We start from the raw sequence: 15354 nt of genomic DNA, 5'->3' as shown, positions 1-15354 counted from the left end.
TTAGCCTTTCTTGTGGTGAACAGAACATGCTTGGACTCGGTAACAACAGCTGTACCTTTCCATTTTAGGAAATGCTTTTCTGAATTTCTAATTGACTCATTTATTTATTTTTTAAACTTCCCATTTAAAAAAAATTTTTTTTAGGTTATTTTTTTAGCAATCTCTATACCCAATGTGGGACTTGAACTGGCGACTCCAAGATCAAGAGTCACATGCTCTTCTGACTGAGTCAACCAGTCACCCCTAAAGTATCCTTTTTTTTTTTTTGAGAGAAAGAGAGAGAGTGGGGGAGGGGCAGAGAGAGAGAGCAAGAGAAAATCTTAACCCAGCTCAACACCCAGTGCAGAGCCTCACAAGGGGGTCAATCTCACAACCTTAAGATCATGGCCTGAGCAGAAAGTAAGAGTCAGATGCTTAACCAACTGAGCCACCTGGGCACCCCCTAACCTTTCCATTTTTATTTTTACTTTTTTAAGATTTCTATTTTTAGAAATTTCTACACCCAACATGGAGATGGAACTTACAACCCCAGGATCAAGATTCACACACTTTACTGACTGAAGCAGCCAGGTGCCCCAAACTTTCCATTTTTAAATAATCTTAGATTTATACAAGTTACAAGAAAATATTGGGGCACCTGGATGTCTCAGTTGGTTGAGTGGCTGACTCTTGGTTTCAGCTTGGGTTATAATCTTGGGGTTCCAGCTCCACATAGGGCTCTGCACTCAGCAAGGAGTCTGCTTCAGGATTCTCTGTCCCTCTGTCCCTCCCCTCACTCGCACACTCTCTCTCTAAAATAAATAAATAGGGCACCTGGGTGGCTCAGTTGGTTAAGCGTCTGGCTTCAGCTCAGGTCATGATCCCAGGGTACTGGGATCGAGTCCCACATCGGGCTCCATGCTCAGTGGGGAGTCTGCTTCTCCCTCTACCCTCCCCCCTGCTCATGATCTCTCTCTCACTCTCTCTCTCAAATAAATAAATAAATCATTAAAAAAACAAATAAAATAAAATAAAATAATAAATCTTAAAAAAAAGAGGCAGGAGGCAAAAACCAGGAAACTGGATAATTTACAAACTTTATAATCAGTTCCTGAAGGACTGGAAATTGTCTGTACTTAACACAAAATCTATCAGTGTGCACCAAATTATACATAAAATATAGAAATAGAATTTCTGCTCTCAAAGTAGTTGATGCTCTAATAAAATATTTCAGGTTCTGAAAAAAGAAAAACGATGAAAGTACTAGGAAAATGCTAAAATAAAGACCACTTGCAACTTCAACTGGACCCAGATATTTAACGTGGCAGAACCAAAAATAAACTCAAGCAGAAATCCTGGGTTCCAGTCCTCACTCATCCACTGCATGACTTGACCTTTTTGGCTTCAGTTTTCTGTAAGAGTTTAATGAGATGCACGTTCTCTATAGTGTCTTCCATCTTTAGTAATCTATGCCCCAGGATCTGAAAAATATTACCATTCACAGGCCTTGGAGACCTCTAACATCTTTACATCACCAGAGAGCAGTTATTGAGTGCTTACCATCTGTCCCTGTTCATGTTCCCATGTCCTCCAGGTCTCTTCTTGCTGTTTTTATTATGGTTTGTATGAATTAAAATCCCAAATCCTTTTTCCTAACAGAAATGCTTTCTTCCCAAGCCCTTTGCTAGCAAGGATAGTTAATTAGCTCCAACACATTAAGGGTAGAGTCATACAGGGAATTGTGGCAACACCTGCTTTGTTTGTTCCAAGGAAACTGTGCAAATAAACAGGAGGAATTACTGTTACTGAGCATGTATAACATAATTAAATTTGCCCAAAGTATTTTAGACTATTTTCTTGTTATTTATTCTTCCTGGCAAGACCAAGCCAAATAGAATGTAAAAGGTAAGCAGGTCCTGGGTTCCCTGACCTTCTGTACATCACATTGTGAGGGAAAGCTTGCAAGGACTGAGTTGGTGGGGTGGGAGTGAAGAAGACTGGAAATGTTGGGGTTTTTATTTAAAGCTAGAAAAATAGTACAGTTTGAAATTATCTTTAAAAAGAACAATATGTAGGGGTGCCTGGGTGGCTCAGTTGGTTAAGCGTCTGCCTTCGGCTCTGGCTGTGTACCCAGGGTCCTGGGATCAAGCCCTGAATTGCCTTAGGCTCCCTGCTCAGTGGGGAGTCTGCTTCTCTCTCTACTCCCCTCCCTGTGTTTGTTCTCTCTCTCTGTCTCAAATAAAAAATTTTATTTATTTGAGACAGAGAGAGAGAAAGCACCAGCACCGGGGGGCAGAAGGCGAGGGAGGAGCAGACTTCCCACTGAGCAGGGAGCCTGACATGGGGCTTGACCCCACCACCCTGAGATCATGAGCTGAGCTGAAGGCAGATGCTTAACCGACTGAGACACCCAGGTGCCCCAATAAACGAAATCTTAAAGAAAAAAATGTCCTACACCCAGAAGCCTCCTTGTGCTCTCCTCCCAGTTAGTAACCGAGTTAGTAGAGTTAGTAGTAGTTTGATTTTTTTTTTAAAGATTTTATTTATTTATTTATTTGACAGAGAGAGAGAACACAAGCAGGGGGAGCGGCAGGCGAAGGGCGAGGGAGCAGTCTCCCTGCGGAGCAGGGGAGCCTGATGTGGAACTCAATCCCAGGATCCTGGAATCATGACCTGAGGCGAAGGCAGGCACCTACCCGACTGAGCCACCCAAGCGCCCCTACTCTGACTTCTATTACTATAATATTGGGATATCAGATATGTATTTGGTCTTTGTTCTGGTTCCTGGCACAAGAGTTCCTAAAACTCTTATGATTTTCTAAGTGATAATGGTGAAAAGCACATCTTTTGTTATTTATAATAAGTCTTTCTCAACCAAACCTGAATTTATGTTAATGGGGTGACTCAGGATGTTTCCTTAGATGGCTTCAGGAAGGGGGCTGGTTGCCAGGGGAACCAACCATGTGATTCCAGGTTTGGAATTTTCAGCCTCAACCCCCCAGCCTCTGGGAAGGGAGAAAGGAATGGGGATTGAATTACCAAAGGTTAATGATTTAATGAATCATGCCTTCATAATGGAACCTCCATATAAACCCTAAACTATGGGGTTTGGAGAGCGTCCAAGTTCGTGAATATATCTACATGCCATGAGGGTAGTGCACCCCAAACTCCACAGGGGGAGAAGCTTCTGTGTTCAAGACCCTTCCAAACCTCACCCTATGTACCTCTTCACCTGGTTGTTCATTTGTATCTTTTATAATATCCTTTATAATAAACTGGTAATAGTATTTATTTTCCTGAGTTCTGTGAGCCATTATAGCAAATTATCAAACCTAATTAGGTTATCATGGGAACCCTCAATTTATCTACTACTGATTGACATTTGAACTATTTCCCGTTTGTGGCTGTTATGAATAAAACTATGAATATTCTTTTGCCTTTTAGTGGGCATAAACACTCATTTCTGTAATTTAACCAGAAATAGAAGTTCTGGATCGGAAGGTACACATACTCAGCTATAGTAGGTACTGCCATAGATTTTTCCAAATTGTACCAATTTACATGCCCACTAGCAATGTATGAGCATTCCAGTCATTCTACCTTCTTACCAATCCTTGGTATCATCAATGGTTTTTTGTGGGTTTTTTTTTTTTTTTAGATTTATTTATTTATTTGAGAGTGAAAGGGAATGAGAGAGACAGAGAGAGCATGAGCGGGAGGGACAGAGGGATAGGGGGAGAGAGAATCCCCAGCAGATGCCACACTGAGCGAGGAGCCTGACATGGGGCCAATCTCACAACCCTGAGATTATGACCTGAACTGAAGTCAAGAGTCAGACACTCAACCAACTGAGTCACCCAGGCTCCCCCGACAATTGCTTTTAAAATACTGATGATATCACGGTGCCTGGGTGGCACAGTCAGTTAAAGCATCTGACTCTTGGTTTCGGCTCAGGTAGTGATCTCACGGTGGCGAGATCCATCCCCATGTTGGACTCTGCGCTCAGCAGGGAGTCTGCTTGAGATTATCTCTCTGCCCCTCTGCACCTGTGTGCTCTCTCTCAAATAAATAAATAAATCTTTAAAAAAAATAAAAGCAATTGTGGACTTTTAAACTTCCAGGTGAATCTTCATTCCACAGAAATTGTGAGCTCTGCTGGAAAGTGCGTTTGGGGCTAGCTCCTGGGATGCCAAGATGAAGTACACTAACCTTAAGGATGAGCCTGCAGCCTCTGACATGGGCAGATACCAGGATCCAAGTGCAGCCCAGCATGAGCCTGAGATTCTCAAAGGAATTCCAGACTCTTGCCCAATGAGCTCCTGGGTCATCAAGGGCATTGTGAGGCAAGACAGAACTGGAACAATAGGCTCAAAAAGGAAGCTGAACCACTTCTGACCCATTTGCTCTGCGCATGTCTCTGAAGGGATAGGCCTGACCAAGTAAGATGGGGCTGCCTTTCCCAAGGTGGCATTAGAGATTAGCGGCAGTGCCCACTTGGGATGGCAGAGGACCCTGTCTCAATCTGGTCTTTGTTTCGACTTGGAAAACAAATCCAAATCTTGTAGGCAGAACTTCAGATGGGTCAACAGAACTCCCTGGAGGTATGAGGCCTGAAGCAACCAGCAGGTAACTGGGCACTACAGCCCGAGGCCGGTCAACCCTAAGCAAGAGCGTCCTGCTTCCTCAAAGGGTTTCTTTGCCTGAGGAAAGTGGAAGCCAGCACTCAAATTCCTACAAGATCTTCTGAAAATGGAGGCAAGGGTGATCTTGAAGAAGCCCCCTTATCTAACTGATGGACAAGCAACGTCCACTCTCTGTGGTTCAGAATTTCACTCAATCTGCATTCATGGAGATGCAACCAGGGTCCTGAGTGAGAGGCAGACAGTGGCAGTCCCCTGTTCCGGTCCTCAATTTAGAACCGCAGGGGAGACGTAAGAAACAGATAAATTAAGGCGTGAGGTCTATTTCATAAAGCACAAAAGACAGTGTGGCCAGCAGGTCAGGAGAATCTAAAGGGAGGAGAGACCATAGCTGAGGGGAAAATGTCCTGAGGGGCTGTTGCGGTTAGGACAGGAGGATTAGGCGGTGCCAGTGGCCAGCAGGGAGGCTGGAGACTGAGTGGAGAATAGAGCCTGAGGGCTCCCGAGGAGTGGGAAGAAGGCTGCCAGAAGCCCAGGGAGCAGTCTGGGCTGGTAATGCCAGGCAGGGCAGCTACTCCGCAGAGGGGAAAGTCTGGCCACGCGGGCGTGGATTCTGAGCCGTACAACACCTTGCGAGGATGAAGAAAGGAGGTCCTGCCTCCTGACACAAAGTCCAGCCCTTGGTGGCAGGGCTCCGTTTGTGATAGGTTCGGGGAAAGTGCGGCGCTCAATAAGAGATAACCAGTGGCAGCTGCCGGGTAAAGGCGTGTGCTGGCCGGTATTCCTACGCGGAGCGAGGATAGTCGTCCTCACTTCCGGGTGCTTGCGGATGGGCGGGCGGGGGTCCGAGGTCGGCCGCCAGAACACAGATTCCTCTGACCCCAGGTCTTCCATCTCCAGCGGCCATCTGACGACCGTTGGAAATGCGCGGGCGGCAGCAAAACAACCGCCGCGGCCTCTCCACTTGGAGGCCCTAAACCCCACCCCTGAAGGCCCGGCAGCATCGCCGTGGCGACATGCTGCGAAGTGCGGCTGCGCAAGGGTGACGGAGCGCGGGCGAGGGGGAGGGGGTGTTTTGGTTCTAGCCGCTCGCCGTCCTTTCAGACTCGTTGGTCTGAAAGCTTCTCGTTCCTTCCTCCCCTGCCCCTTCCCTTTCCCTTTCCCGGCCCCAGTCCTCCCTCCCTCCTTTCCCTGTGCTTGCCTTCTCGGGTCCGGGCCGTTTTCCGGGCCAGGCGCACAAAAGTGCGTGGCCCCGGGGCCCAGTATATGACCCGCCGTCTTGCTAACCCTCGCTACCCCCGCCCCATGTGGCTGCGGGGCCGCTGCGGCGCTGCCCACTATGGCCCGGAAAGCAGTTAGCAGGAAGCGGAAAGCGCCCGCCTCGCCAGGAGCTGGGAGCGACGCTCAGTGCCCGCAGGTGAGGGCTGAGAGGCCTGGACCCGGGTTATGTCGCCGAGGCACTCAGAGGGGGATAGGTTCTAAAGTCAGGGAACCGGAACCGGAGACCGAGGTCTGTAGGCAGAGGTGGGGCAAGAGCGGAGCCCCAGGCTTTTGGGACAGGGACGGGCCCTCAGGAGTTCATAGGAGATCAGAAAGGCCAGAGGAATGAGGAGCTAAAGGGAAACATGGAAACGGGACATATTCCGCGGAACCCCAGCAGCTGGTAATGGGGCTTGAGGGGAAACTAGAATCTTGGCTTTGGAGGGAGGAAAACCGACGTCGAGGGGAATCGGAAAACCGACGTCGAGGGGAATCAGAAAACCTCCCAGAAGATACTGGGAGGGAGAGTGAAGTCCCTCTTCCTGGGCCCCGGGAAGGGGAGATGATTGCGTCCTTTATATGGGAAGGAGTTTCCGTCTGGATACTTAAAGCCCTGAGGTGGGCTTTTTTGGCTCTTTGACCGATATAAAAAAGCAGTTCTCAGGTATCATCCCTATAATGCCCTTGTTGAACGCCTATTCGGACTCAGATTTCCCGTGCCTTCTACCTAGTGTGTGATTTTTCGAATTCTTCAACCTCCTGGAGCGTGGGCCAGGTGACAGGGGATTGCCCTGATAGCGCATCCCTGGAAGTCCTGGAACCCCAGGCTGGCCCCAGCTGCGCTCTCCATACTCCACGGGGAGTACAGACTGAGAGGAAGAAGGGTCCTGGGTAGAGATGCAGCCCAGGTCGGCATGGTAATGATTTGGTCCCTCATTCCCTTCCGTATCAAGGATAACTTTAGGGGCTCTGAATCCTTCACCCCTAACAGGGCTAGTAAACCTTTTGACCTCTTTTCTACTTCCTTTCCCTTGTCTTTCAGTTCTTGTTTCTCGTAGGTAGATCTGACTATGAGCAGCATCTTCTGTGTTGGAAGACTTAAACTGGACTTCCTATATTGAGATTCCTATTCTCTTGTATTTCTGTTGTACGTAAATCCTGCAGGATGAGTTCTTGGTGATTTCTCTGATTTATTCTGAAGGAAGGTAGCCAAAGCCCTAATTTCTAATGTTGCTTTCCACAGTTTGGCTGGGATCACTCACTTCACAAAAGGAAAAGACTCCCCCCAGTGAAGAGATCCTTAGTGTACTACCTGAAGAATCGAGAAGTCAGACTTCAGAGTGAAACCAACTATACTCGAGTGTTGCATGGCTATGCAGCACAGCAACTTCCCAGTCTCCTGAAGGAGAGAGAGTTTCACCTTGGGACCCTTAATAAAGTGTTTGCGTCTCAGTGGCTGAATCATAGGCAAGTGGTGTGTGGCACAAAATGCAACACGGTAAGTGTCTGGGAGTTAAGTGAACCTTATCTTAGGGTTTGGATACATTTTGGCTCCACATGCTCTAGAACCTCTCACTGCTCATTTTCTCCATCAGTTTCTTTTGGGAGGAGATTGCCTCACTCTGCTTTCCATTCCCTCCCTATCTGTTGTTAACTTCTTCCTCTCTTTCTGTCCCTTTTCCCACTTCCTCATTTTCCTGATAAATCTTCAGAGGACTCTGTTTCTTTAGGCCTCTTGCCCTACAGCTGTTCCACTGCTTTTAGAATTTTTTGGCCTCACCTTTTTATGTTGCTTAAGTCAGAAACCTTAGAGGAAAGACTTAGGAAAGAATGATGCTCAGGGCATCATTCAGGATACATAAAAGTGGAAACCTAGGTCTTATCTAGTAAGCTAGGGCATATATAAAAATATTTTAAGTAGCACTTGGAGCGCGCCTGGGTGGCGCAGTTGGTTAAACGTCCGACTCTTGGTTTTGACTCAGGTCATGATCTCAGGATCATGAGATTGAGCCCGGTGTTGGCCTCCACCATCAGCATGGAATCTGCTTGAGATTTGTCTCTCTTTCCTTCGGCCCCTCCCACTTGTGTGTGCGTGCTAAGATAAATCTTTAAAAAAAAAAAAAAAAAGGTATCACTTGGTTCAGGAGAGGAATAAAACAAACTTTTTTTTTTTTCCAAACATTCTTTTTTAGGAAGTAGAATCTAAAGTAGAATTAAAGATTTCCTTTAAGAAAGGGCAGAGAGGGGCGCCTGGGTGGCACAGCGGTTAAGCGTCTGCCTTCGGCTCAGGGCGTGATCCCGGCGTTATGGGATCGAGCCCCCACATCAGGCTCCTCCACTATGAGCCTGCTTCTTCCTCTCCCACTCCCCCTGCTTGTGTTCCCTCTCTCGCTGGCTGTCTCTATCTCTGTTGAATAAATAAATAAAATCTTTAAAAAAAAAAAAAAAAAAGGGCAGAGAATGTGTGCTTGGTGGTATATTTCAGGATGCAAATGTTTGTTCTTTGCAAAGTAGCCTCCTGAAAAGGATTCAAAAGAGAGAAAAATGAAGTATTACATGAGGAGAGGAGAGTGTTTTTACACAGAATGAATTAGAAAATAGCTATAAGTGGATGAAGGGAAAAATTTATCAGCTATATAGTAAGCACAATTAAAGGCATAGATAAAATATGTCAATCCAGGATTGGATATTGCAGATATGATTGGAACGGAAGGACACAAATATGATGTCAGAGGAATAGCAAGAGGCAGGGCCTGCAGGTGGGAAACGATTCCAAATGAAGCATGAGAAGAGATAGGATAGAGCCCCAACTTCTCTTTCCATTTTTCAGCTCACCCTGGGTGAATAGACAATAGACATGTCGTGATTGTAAATTCACCTTAAACGGAAACACGTCTTGGATTAATTGAAAGAGGGAAGGTTGCTGTAGATCAAGAGTGTCATAAGTACTCGAAGTGTTTGTTTATGAAGGAGATAGGCAAAGATTTAAACATGAGTTTTAAGGAAATAATAATCGTGGTGGTTGGGGCCCAGCTGGCATTTCCTCTTCTGTTGAAGGTTGCTACTTGTCATACAGAAGCCTTTCGAAACTGAGTAGTAGTGGCAAGCCTCAACAAAACTTCCTTTTCCTAGTCTCTCAGGCCACCACTCTGGTTTACGAGAACTGTCATTATTGTCATTTGGAGTAGAAGAAGAGTCTCCCATTTGGAGAAATTCATTCCACTCTCCATATATACCATTATAGTGTTTTGCCCGGCAAATGTTGTTGAATTATAAACTAAGTTAATGATAGTCTCCTTCTTCTTGACTTTATTGACCCTATTTCAAAAGTTTGCATAATGTTAAGTAATGATTTAATGTACTCTTAATACCTACCTCTTTCTGTCTTCCTGTTTCCTCATAACCTAACATGTTTACATGAGGGCCTGTTTTCTTTATAATTTATTTTGTTATTTGTTTAGCTTCCAGAACCAAAGCAGGGAACCAGGAATGCTGCTCTTTGAACTTTGTGACGTTTGACAAATGATTACCTTATCTGTGCCTTTTTTCCCCCATCTGTAACCTGGGAGTGGTAATATCCAGAGCTGAGAAGGTGGCCGTGCACTTCTTGGGAAATACTTGAAGTTAACAATATCGTCCTTATGCGAAAATAGTAGTGGTGGTAATGAATGCAAAGCTTTTTCCAATGTTCTTTGCATTCCCTGGGGCTTCCCTCAGTTTGAAAGAAAGGAAAATTAAACAATTAGAATTGTCTTTGGATAGTATGTGAAGATTTTGGGGGAAGAATGTCAGTAGTAATGAAGTGTCAGTAATAAATGAAGTTTCGATGTATTGAAATTTTGCTATCAATGAAACAATATTAATGTATTAAGTCAGAAAAGTATACCACAACCATTTATATCCTAAAATAGCCTGTTAGTTAATGTACCTGCAGCTCAGAAGCTGCTTTGTCTTGGATGCTATTGGTATTCATCAGCATTTAACTGAATGTACACAAATGCTAAAAAAGCCAGGTTATGGGGCTCCTGGGTGGCTAAGTTGGGTGTCTTCCTTTGGCTCAGGTCATGATCTCTGAGTCCTGGGATCGAGGTCCCCGTCGGGCTCTCTGCTCAGCAGGGAGTTTGCTTCTCCTTCTCCNCTTCTCCCTCTCCCTCTCTGTGCTCTCTCTCTATAAATACAATCTTAAAAAAAAAAAAAAAAACACACCAGGTTATTTTCAAGTTAACTAGCTCGAGGCAATAGTATTGAACCCTCTGCTAAGGCATTAGATCATTCTTTTTGGAAAAAAGGGAAGCAGATATATTTTGTATACCTTTCTGTAGCTTGATATCTGAGGTGAGAATTGCCCTCTGCTGTGGGCTAACACTTAAACTAGGAGCAGCCATTCAACCTTTGAATTTTTTGGGCCCAGTAAGCACAAGAAGGACCGTGAAAATGGCCAGCGTATGTTTTAATCATTAATAATGTTTGTATGGTTATATTTTACTAAATTACTAAAAGAAAAAGGGGTAATAGCCTTAATTGGAACATGGGCCTGGAAACCAGGATGGGTAGGTATATTTCCCTGTTTTAGGGTTACAAAGTCAGTTTGTCTACAGAGCTGGACAGAAAAACTAAATAAGAGAAGCTTGCCAAGCACAAGACAAGTAAGTTGTGGGGACTGCAAAGAGCCAGAGAAGGTATTCTTGGCTCCAGGCCATTGTTGCCGTGCAAGAATTTGAGCCTATTGTTAATTTTCCTTTCTTTCTTTTNGGGCTCGATCCCACAATGCCGGGATCACGCCCTGAGCTGAAGGCAGACGCTTAACCGCTCTGCCACCCAGGCGCCCCTTTCTTTCTTTTTAAAGAGAAACTGGGAATCTGGATTTTTATGGGGGAAAGTATCAACCACTTATGAAGATTATTTAGGATCTGGTGTGACAAGAGCTTTAGGTATCTGGAAGAGAATTGTGAGATTAATGTTGGAAAGGCTCATTAGGATCAAATTATGGAAGCCATTGAGTGTCAAGCTAAGATTTTATTTGGTGGGGAATGGAGAGACAAGACCCAGGGATTTTAAGCAGGGAGTGACGCAGTTTTGGATTACTGCTTTAGGGAAAGCAGTTACAGGATGCTAGTGCTATAGTATAAATGAGGTAATGAGGGCCAAAAGCAAGATAGTGCAGGGAGAGAGAGGAGAAGACATATAGAATACATTTTGAGAGAGGCGCCTGGCTGGCTCAGTTGGTGGAGCATGCGACTCTTGATCTTGAGGTTGTGAGTTTGAGCCCCATATTGGGCATAGAGCCTACTTAAAAAAAAATTTTTTTTTAAATACGTTTTAAGAGGTATACAATCTGTAGATGGTGATATGCTCAGATGTAATGCAGAGGATTAAGTTAAAATTGATACTGATGTCTTGAAAACCTGCGTAACTGGAAGGATGGCAAGAGGAAGGAGTATTGAACAGATTTGAAAAGAAAATGAGTTTAATTTTCTGCTTTCACTTAGTTGAAATTTAAGTGGGGGTAAAGATTGAAGTTAGTGGTTTGGGAATAGTCATCTATATATAAGGGATTATTGAAATTAGTGTACTACCATGGGGGAGAGGGTAAAGAAGACACTCTTAAGTTCCATAAACCTTCCCTAAAATAGCAAAAATTTCATTACATGAGTATTTTCTGGGCACAATGAGGGGGTTGTGGTATGGGGAGCAGTCCATAGTTCTCATTACATTTTCAAAGGGAGTACTGTGAGCCAAAAATGGGTAAGAACCATTGATATTGAAAGGGTACCTAAAGATAGAACCTTGGAATAGGAATGTCAGAGGAGAACTAGGAAGGGATATTTTGGGGCACCCAGCTGGCTCAGTCAGAAGAGCATGCGACTCTTGATCTCAGGGTCGTAAGTTTAAGCCCCACATTGGGTGTAGAGATTACTTAAAATAAATATAAGTTTTAAAAAAGAGAAGGAAAGGGAATATTTTGAGAGGGGGCAATTTGAAGAGAAAGATGGTGATAGAGTGGTAATATATGTAGAGTATGAGGTATATAATTTTAGATTCTTATTTCTCATTTACTAATGCCCTTCAGCCAAAGAAAGAACTTAGTATAGTAGATACAACTGCTTATTGCAGCTCCAGAGAACCTACACCAAAGGGAACCATGGGACCTCCCAGTAAGAGGGCGTTAGAAAGAACTTAAAAGGGCGATTTAGGGGGAATGCTTAAAGAAATGGGATTTTCACAGGAAAATTTCCTGTTAAATTATTTTCACCAAGACACCAAAGCCTAGCTGAGAGTACTAGGTTAACTCCTAGATGTCAGGGCTGCTTTCTTTTTTCTCACCATTTCCCAGAGTGATGGGCAGGGGTATACTGCTGACTTCACAGATAGAGTTGGTGGATTATAATGAAGCAGAAAAGGGGTGCCAGGCTGGCCCAGTTGGTAGAGCATATGATTCTTGATATCAGGGTTGTAAGCTTGAGCCCCACATTGGGTATAGAGATTACTTAAAAATAAAGTTTAAAAAAAATGAAGCAGACAAAATGAGTTTGGGCTGCGATTTGTAGTCAGATGAGAGGAAGGAGAACTTTGAGGAGCCTGATTTTGGGTGTGGGGAGGAATGGTAGACACCAGGGTTGAGGAAATAGCTGTAATGTTGTCCCTGAGTTTCCATATGAATGATAAAAGCAGAATATGAAATCCAGTCTGATACACAGGAAAACAAAATATGGTGAAGTGTGGGAGTTTTGCTCTGACCAGATCTTTAATTCATTCTCCTTCATTTACTATTTTATTTCCCCAAAGGGATTATACCCTTTTATCTTTATTTTTTTTTAAAGATTTTATTTATTTGAGAGAGAGAGAGTGTGCACACACAAGCAGGGAGAGCTGCAGGCAGAGGGAGAAGGAGAAGCCGACTCCCCGTGGAGCAAGGAGCCTGAAGTGGGACTCGATCCCAGGATCTGGGGATTGTGACCTGAGCGGAAGGCAGACGCTTAACCGACTGAGCCACCCAGGTGCCCAAATTAGCCATTTTTCAAATGACCTGATTTTTCTCTGCCTAGTAAGAAATGTGCAGATTTATCCCAGAATTAGTCTTATGTTATTTTCAGAATATTTGACTCTCTTTATTTTTAAAAAAGATTTTGTTTATTTATTTGAGAGAAAGAATGAGCAGGAAGGAGGGCAGACGGAGAGAGAGAAGCAGACTCCCTGTTGAGCAGGGAGCCTGACGTGGGACTCAATTCTCGCGCCCAGAGATCGGAACCTGAGCTGAAGGCATATGCTTAATGGACTGAGCCACCTAGGCACACCTCAGAATATTTGACTCTTGTAGAGGAAGATTTTAGATGTAGAAATGATAGAATTGCTATGTTGATTCTGAGCCCCATTTCTTATTAACTTCCTGCTTATGGACAAGCCCCAGGTACCTTCTCCTAAGCCTTTCTTCTCTCACGTTTAAAATAAATGGAGAGAGAGTAGTACCTGCCCAGCAGAGTCATAAACAGAATAAAATAAAATGTTGGTTAGCACAGTGTGTAAAAGTTGTATTTAGTAAATTGTTGATGTAATTAATCATGGTGGTGATTTGATGGTTCTAGACTTCAGGTGTATTTCTGGCCAGACTCAGGTATGCTTAAGGTAAATAGTTAACATTGCTGTATCCTATAAATGGCTTCTTTCTGTATGCCAGTCACATCCCAAGTAGCTTAAATATGTTTAAATAATTCATCTAGGGGCTTCTGGGGGCTCAGTCAGTTAAGTGTCTGCCTTTGGCTCAGGTCATGATCTTGGAGTCCTGGGATCGAGCCCCATGTCAGGCTCCCTGCTCAGCGGGGAGTCTGCTTCTCCCTTTCCCTCTGCCCTTCCATCCCCGCTCATCCATTCGCTTTCTCTCAAATAAAAAAATATATATTTATCATATACTATTATTATTATATAATTATATAACGAAGTACAATTAAGAAATTATATTTCATTATAGAAAGAGTACAGATAAAAGCAAAACATTTACTGTGTACAAATTATAATATCTAGTTGTGATAAGGATATAGTGGAACAGGTACATGTATACATTGCCACTAAAACCCTTTATTGACAGTAATTTGGTATTATATTTCAAAAGTCTGGTACATATTATTTGTTGAATGAAGAGCCTAAAAGTATTATACCCTTTGACCTAATATTTTCAGACTAGGGAATTTATCCAAAGGAAGAGAAGCCTTTTTTTTTTTTTCTTCAAGATTTTATTTATTTATTCATGAGAGACAGAGAGAGAGATGGAGGCAGAGGCAGAGGGAGAAGCAGGCTCCCACCGAACTCCATCCCAGGACTCTGGGATCATGCCCTGAGCTGAAGGCAGACGCTTAACCGACTGAGCCACTCAGGCGCCCCAAGAGAAGTCTTTTTTAACAAGATAGTCATTGGAAGCTATTTTATCTAAACACTAACAAAAGGAGGGATGCCTGGGTGGCTCAGTTGGTTAAGCGTCTGCCTTCAGCTCAGGTCATGATCCTGGGGTCCTGGGATCAAACCCTATATGGACTCCCTGCTCAGCAGGGAGTCTACTTCTCCCTCTTCCTCTCCTTCTGCCCCTCCCCCTGCTCCTGCCCACACACACTCTCTCAAATAAATTGAATCTTAAACAAAAAATACTAATAAAAGGAGAATACTTGAGTATTTTATGGTAAATCATATCTGCATGATATTACGCAGAAATTAGCATAATTATGAATACTAATCGCACACAAAGCTTTTTTTTTTTTTTAAGATTTCATTTTTTGGGGTACCTGGGTGAGTCCGATGGTTAAGCGGCAGCCTTCAGCTCAGGTCATGATCTCCTGGTCCTGGGATCCAGCCGTGTCCCTGCTGAGCAGAGAGTCTGCTTCTCCCTCTCCCTCTGCCCCTCTGCGTTTCCCCGGCCCCCCCCCATGCTTTCTCTCTCAAATGAATAAGTAAAATCTTTTTTTAAAAAAATGAAAAATTATTTTATTTCTTTGAGAGAGCAAACGAGAGAGCTTGGGGGTGGGGGCAGGCAGAGGGAGAAGGAGAGGCAGACTCCCCAGTGAGCAGGGAACCTGAGGTATGGCTTGATTCCAGAACCCTGGGATCATGACCTGGTCTGAAGGCAGCCGCTTAACCAACTGAGCCACCAAGGAGGCCGAACACACAAAGTATTTGGTAAGTTAAGTGTAACAAGGCATAAAATTCTTTTTTTTTTTTTAATTTATTTTAGTAATCTCTACACCCAGTATAGGGCTGGAACTCACAGCCTTGAGATCAAGAGTTGCACGCTCCTCTGACTGACCCAGTCAGGCACCCCAATATACAAAATTCTATCTGTGCTTATTATAGCTATACACATTTATGCATGCATGTGGTTAAGGACTAAACAGGAACTGGACAAATGAAAAAACAGATTTGAAAAGAGAGAGGGGGCACCCGGCTGTCTCAGTCAGTGGAGCGTGTGACACTTGATTCTCGGGATCATGAG

At 44.1% G+C, this 15354-nt stretch overlaps 1 protein-coding gene across 1 annotated transcript in view; it reads left to right on the top strand.

Annotated features, from left to right (window-relative positions):
* The first annotated feature begins 5423 nt into the window (after positions 1–5423).
* DCAF12 (DDB1 and CUL4 associated factor 12) overlaps positions 5424–15354 on the top strand; it is a 33373-nt gene continuing 23442 nt past the window's right edge. The window contains exons 1-2 of the mRNA XM_002929240.4: positions 5424–6036; positions 7123–7377. Coding sequence (XP_002929286.1) covers positions 5959–6036; positions 7123–7377 — 333 coding nt within the window. The 5' untranslated portion in view covers positions 5424–5958. The remainder of the gene's footprint in view (positions 6037–7122; positions 7378–15354) is intronic.

The sequence above is a fragment of the Ailuropoda melanoleuca genome, chromosome 7 (genome assembly GCF_002007445.2).
Source record: "Ailuropoda melanoleuca isolate Jingjing chromosome 7, ASM200744v2, whole genome shotgun sequence".
Lineage (NCBI taxonomy): Eukaryota > Metazoa > Chordata > Mammalia > Carnivora > Ursidae > Ailuropoda > Ailuropoda melanoleuca.
The sequence above is the reverse complement of the archived record's forward strand: the minus strand, read 5'-3'. Positions and strand labels throughout refer to the sequence as shown.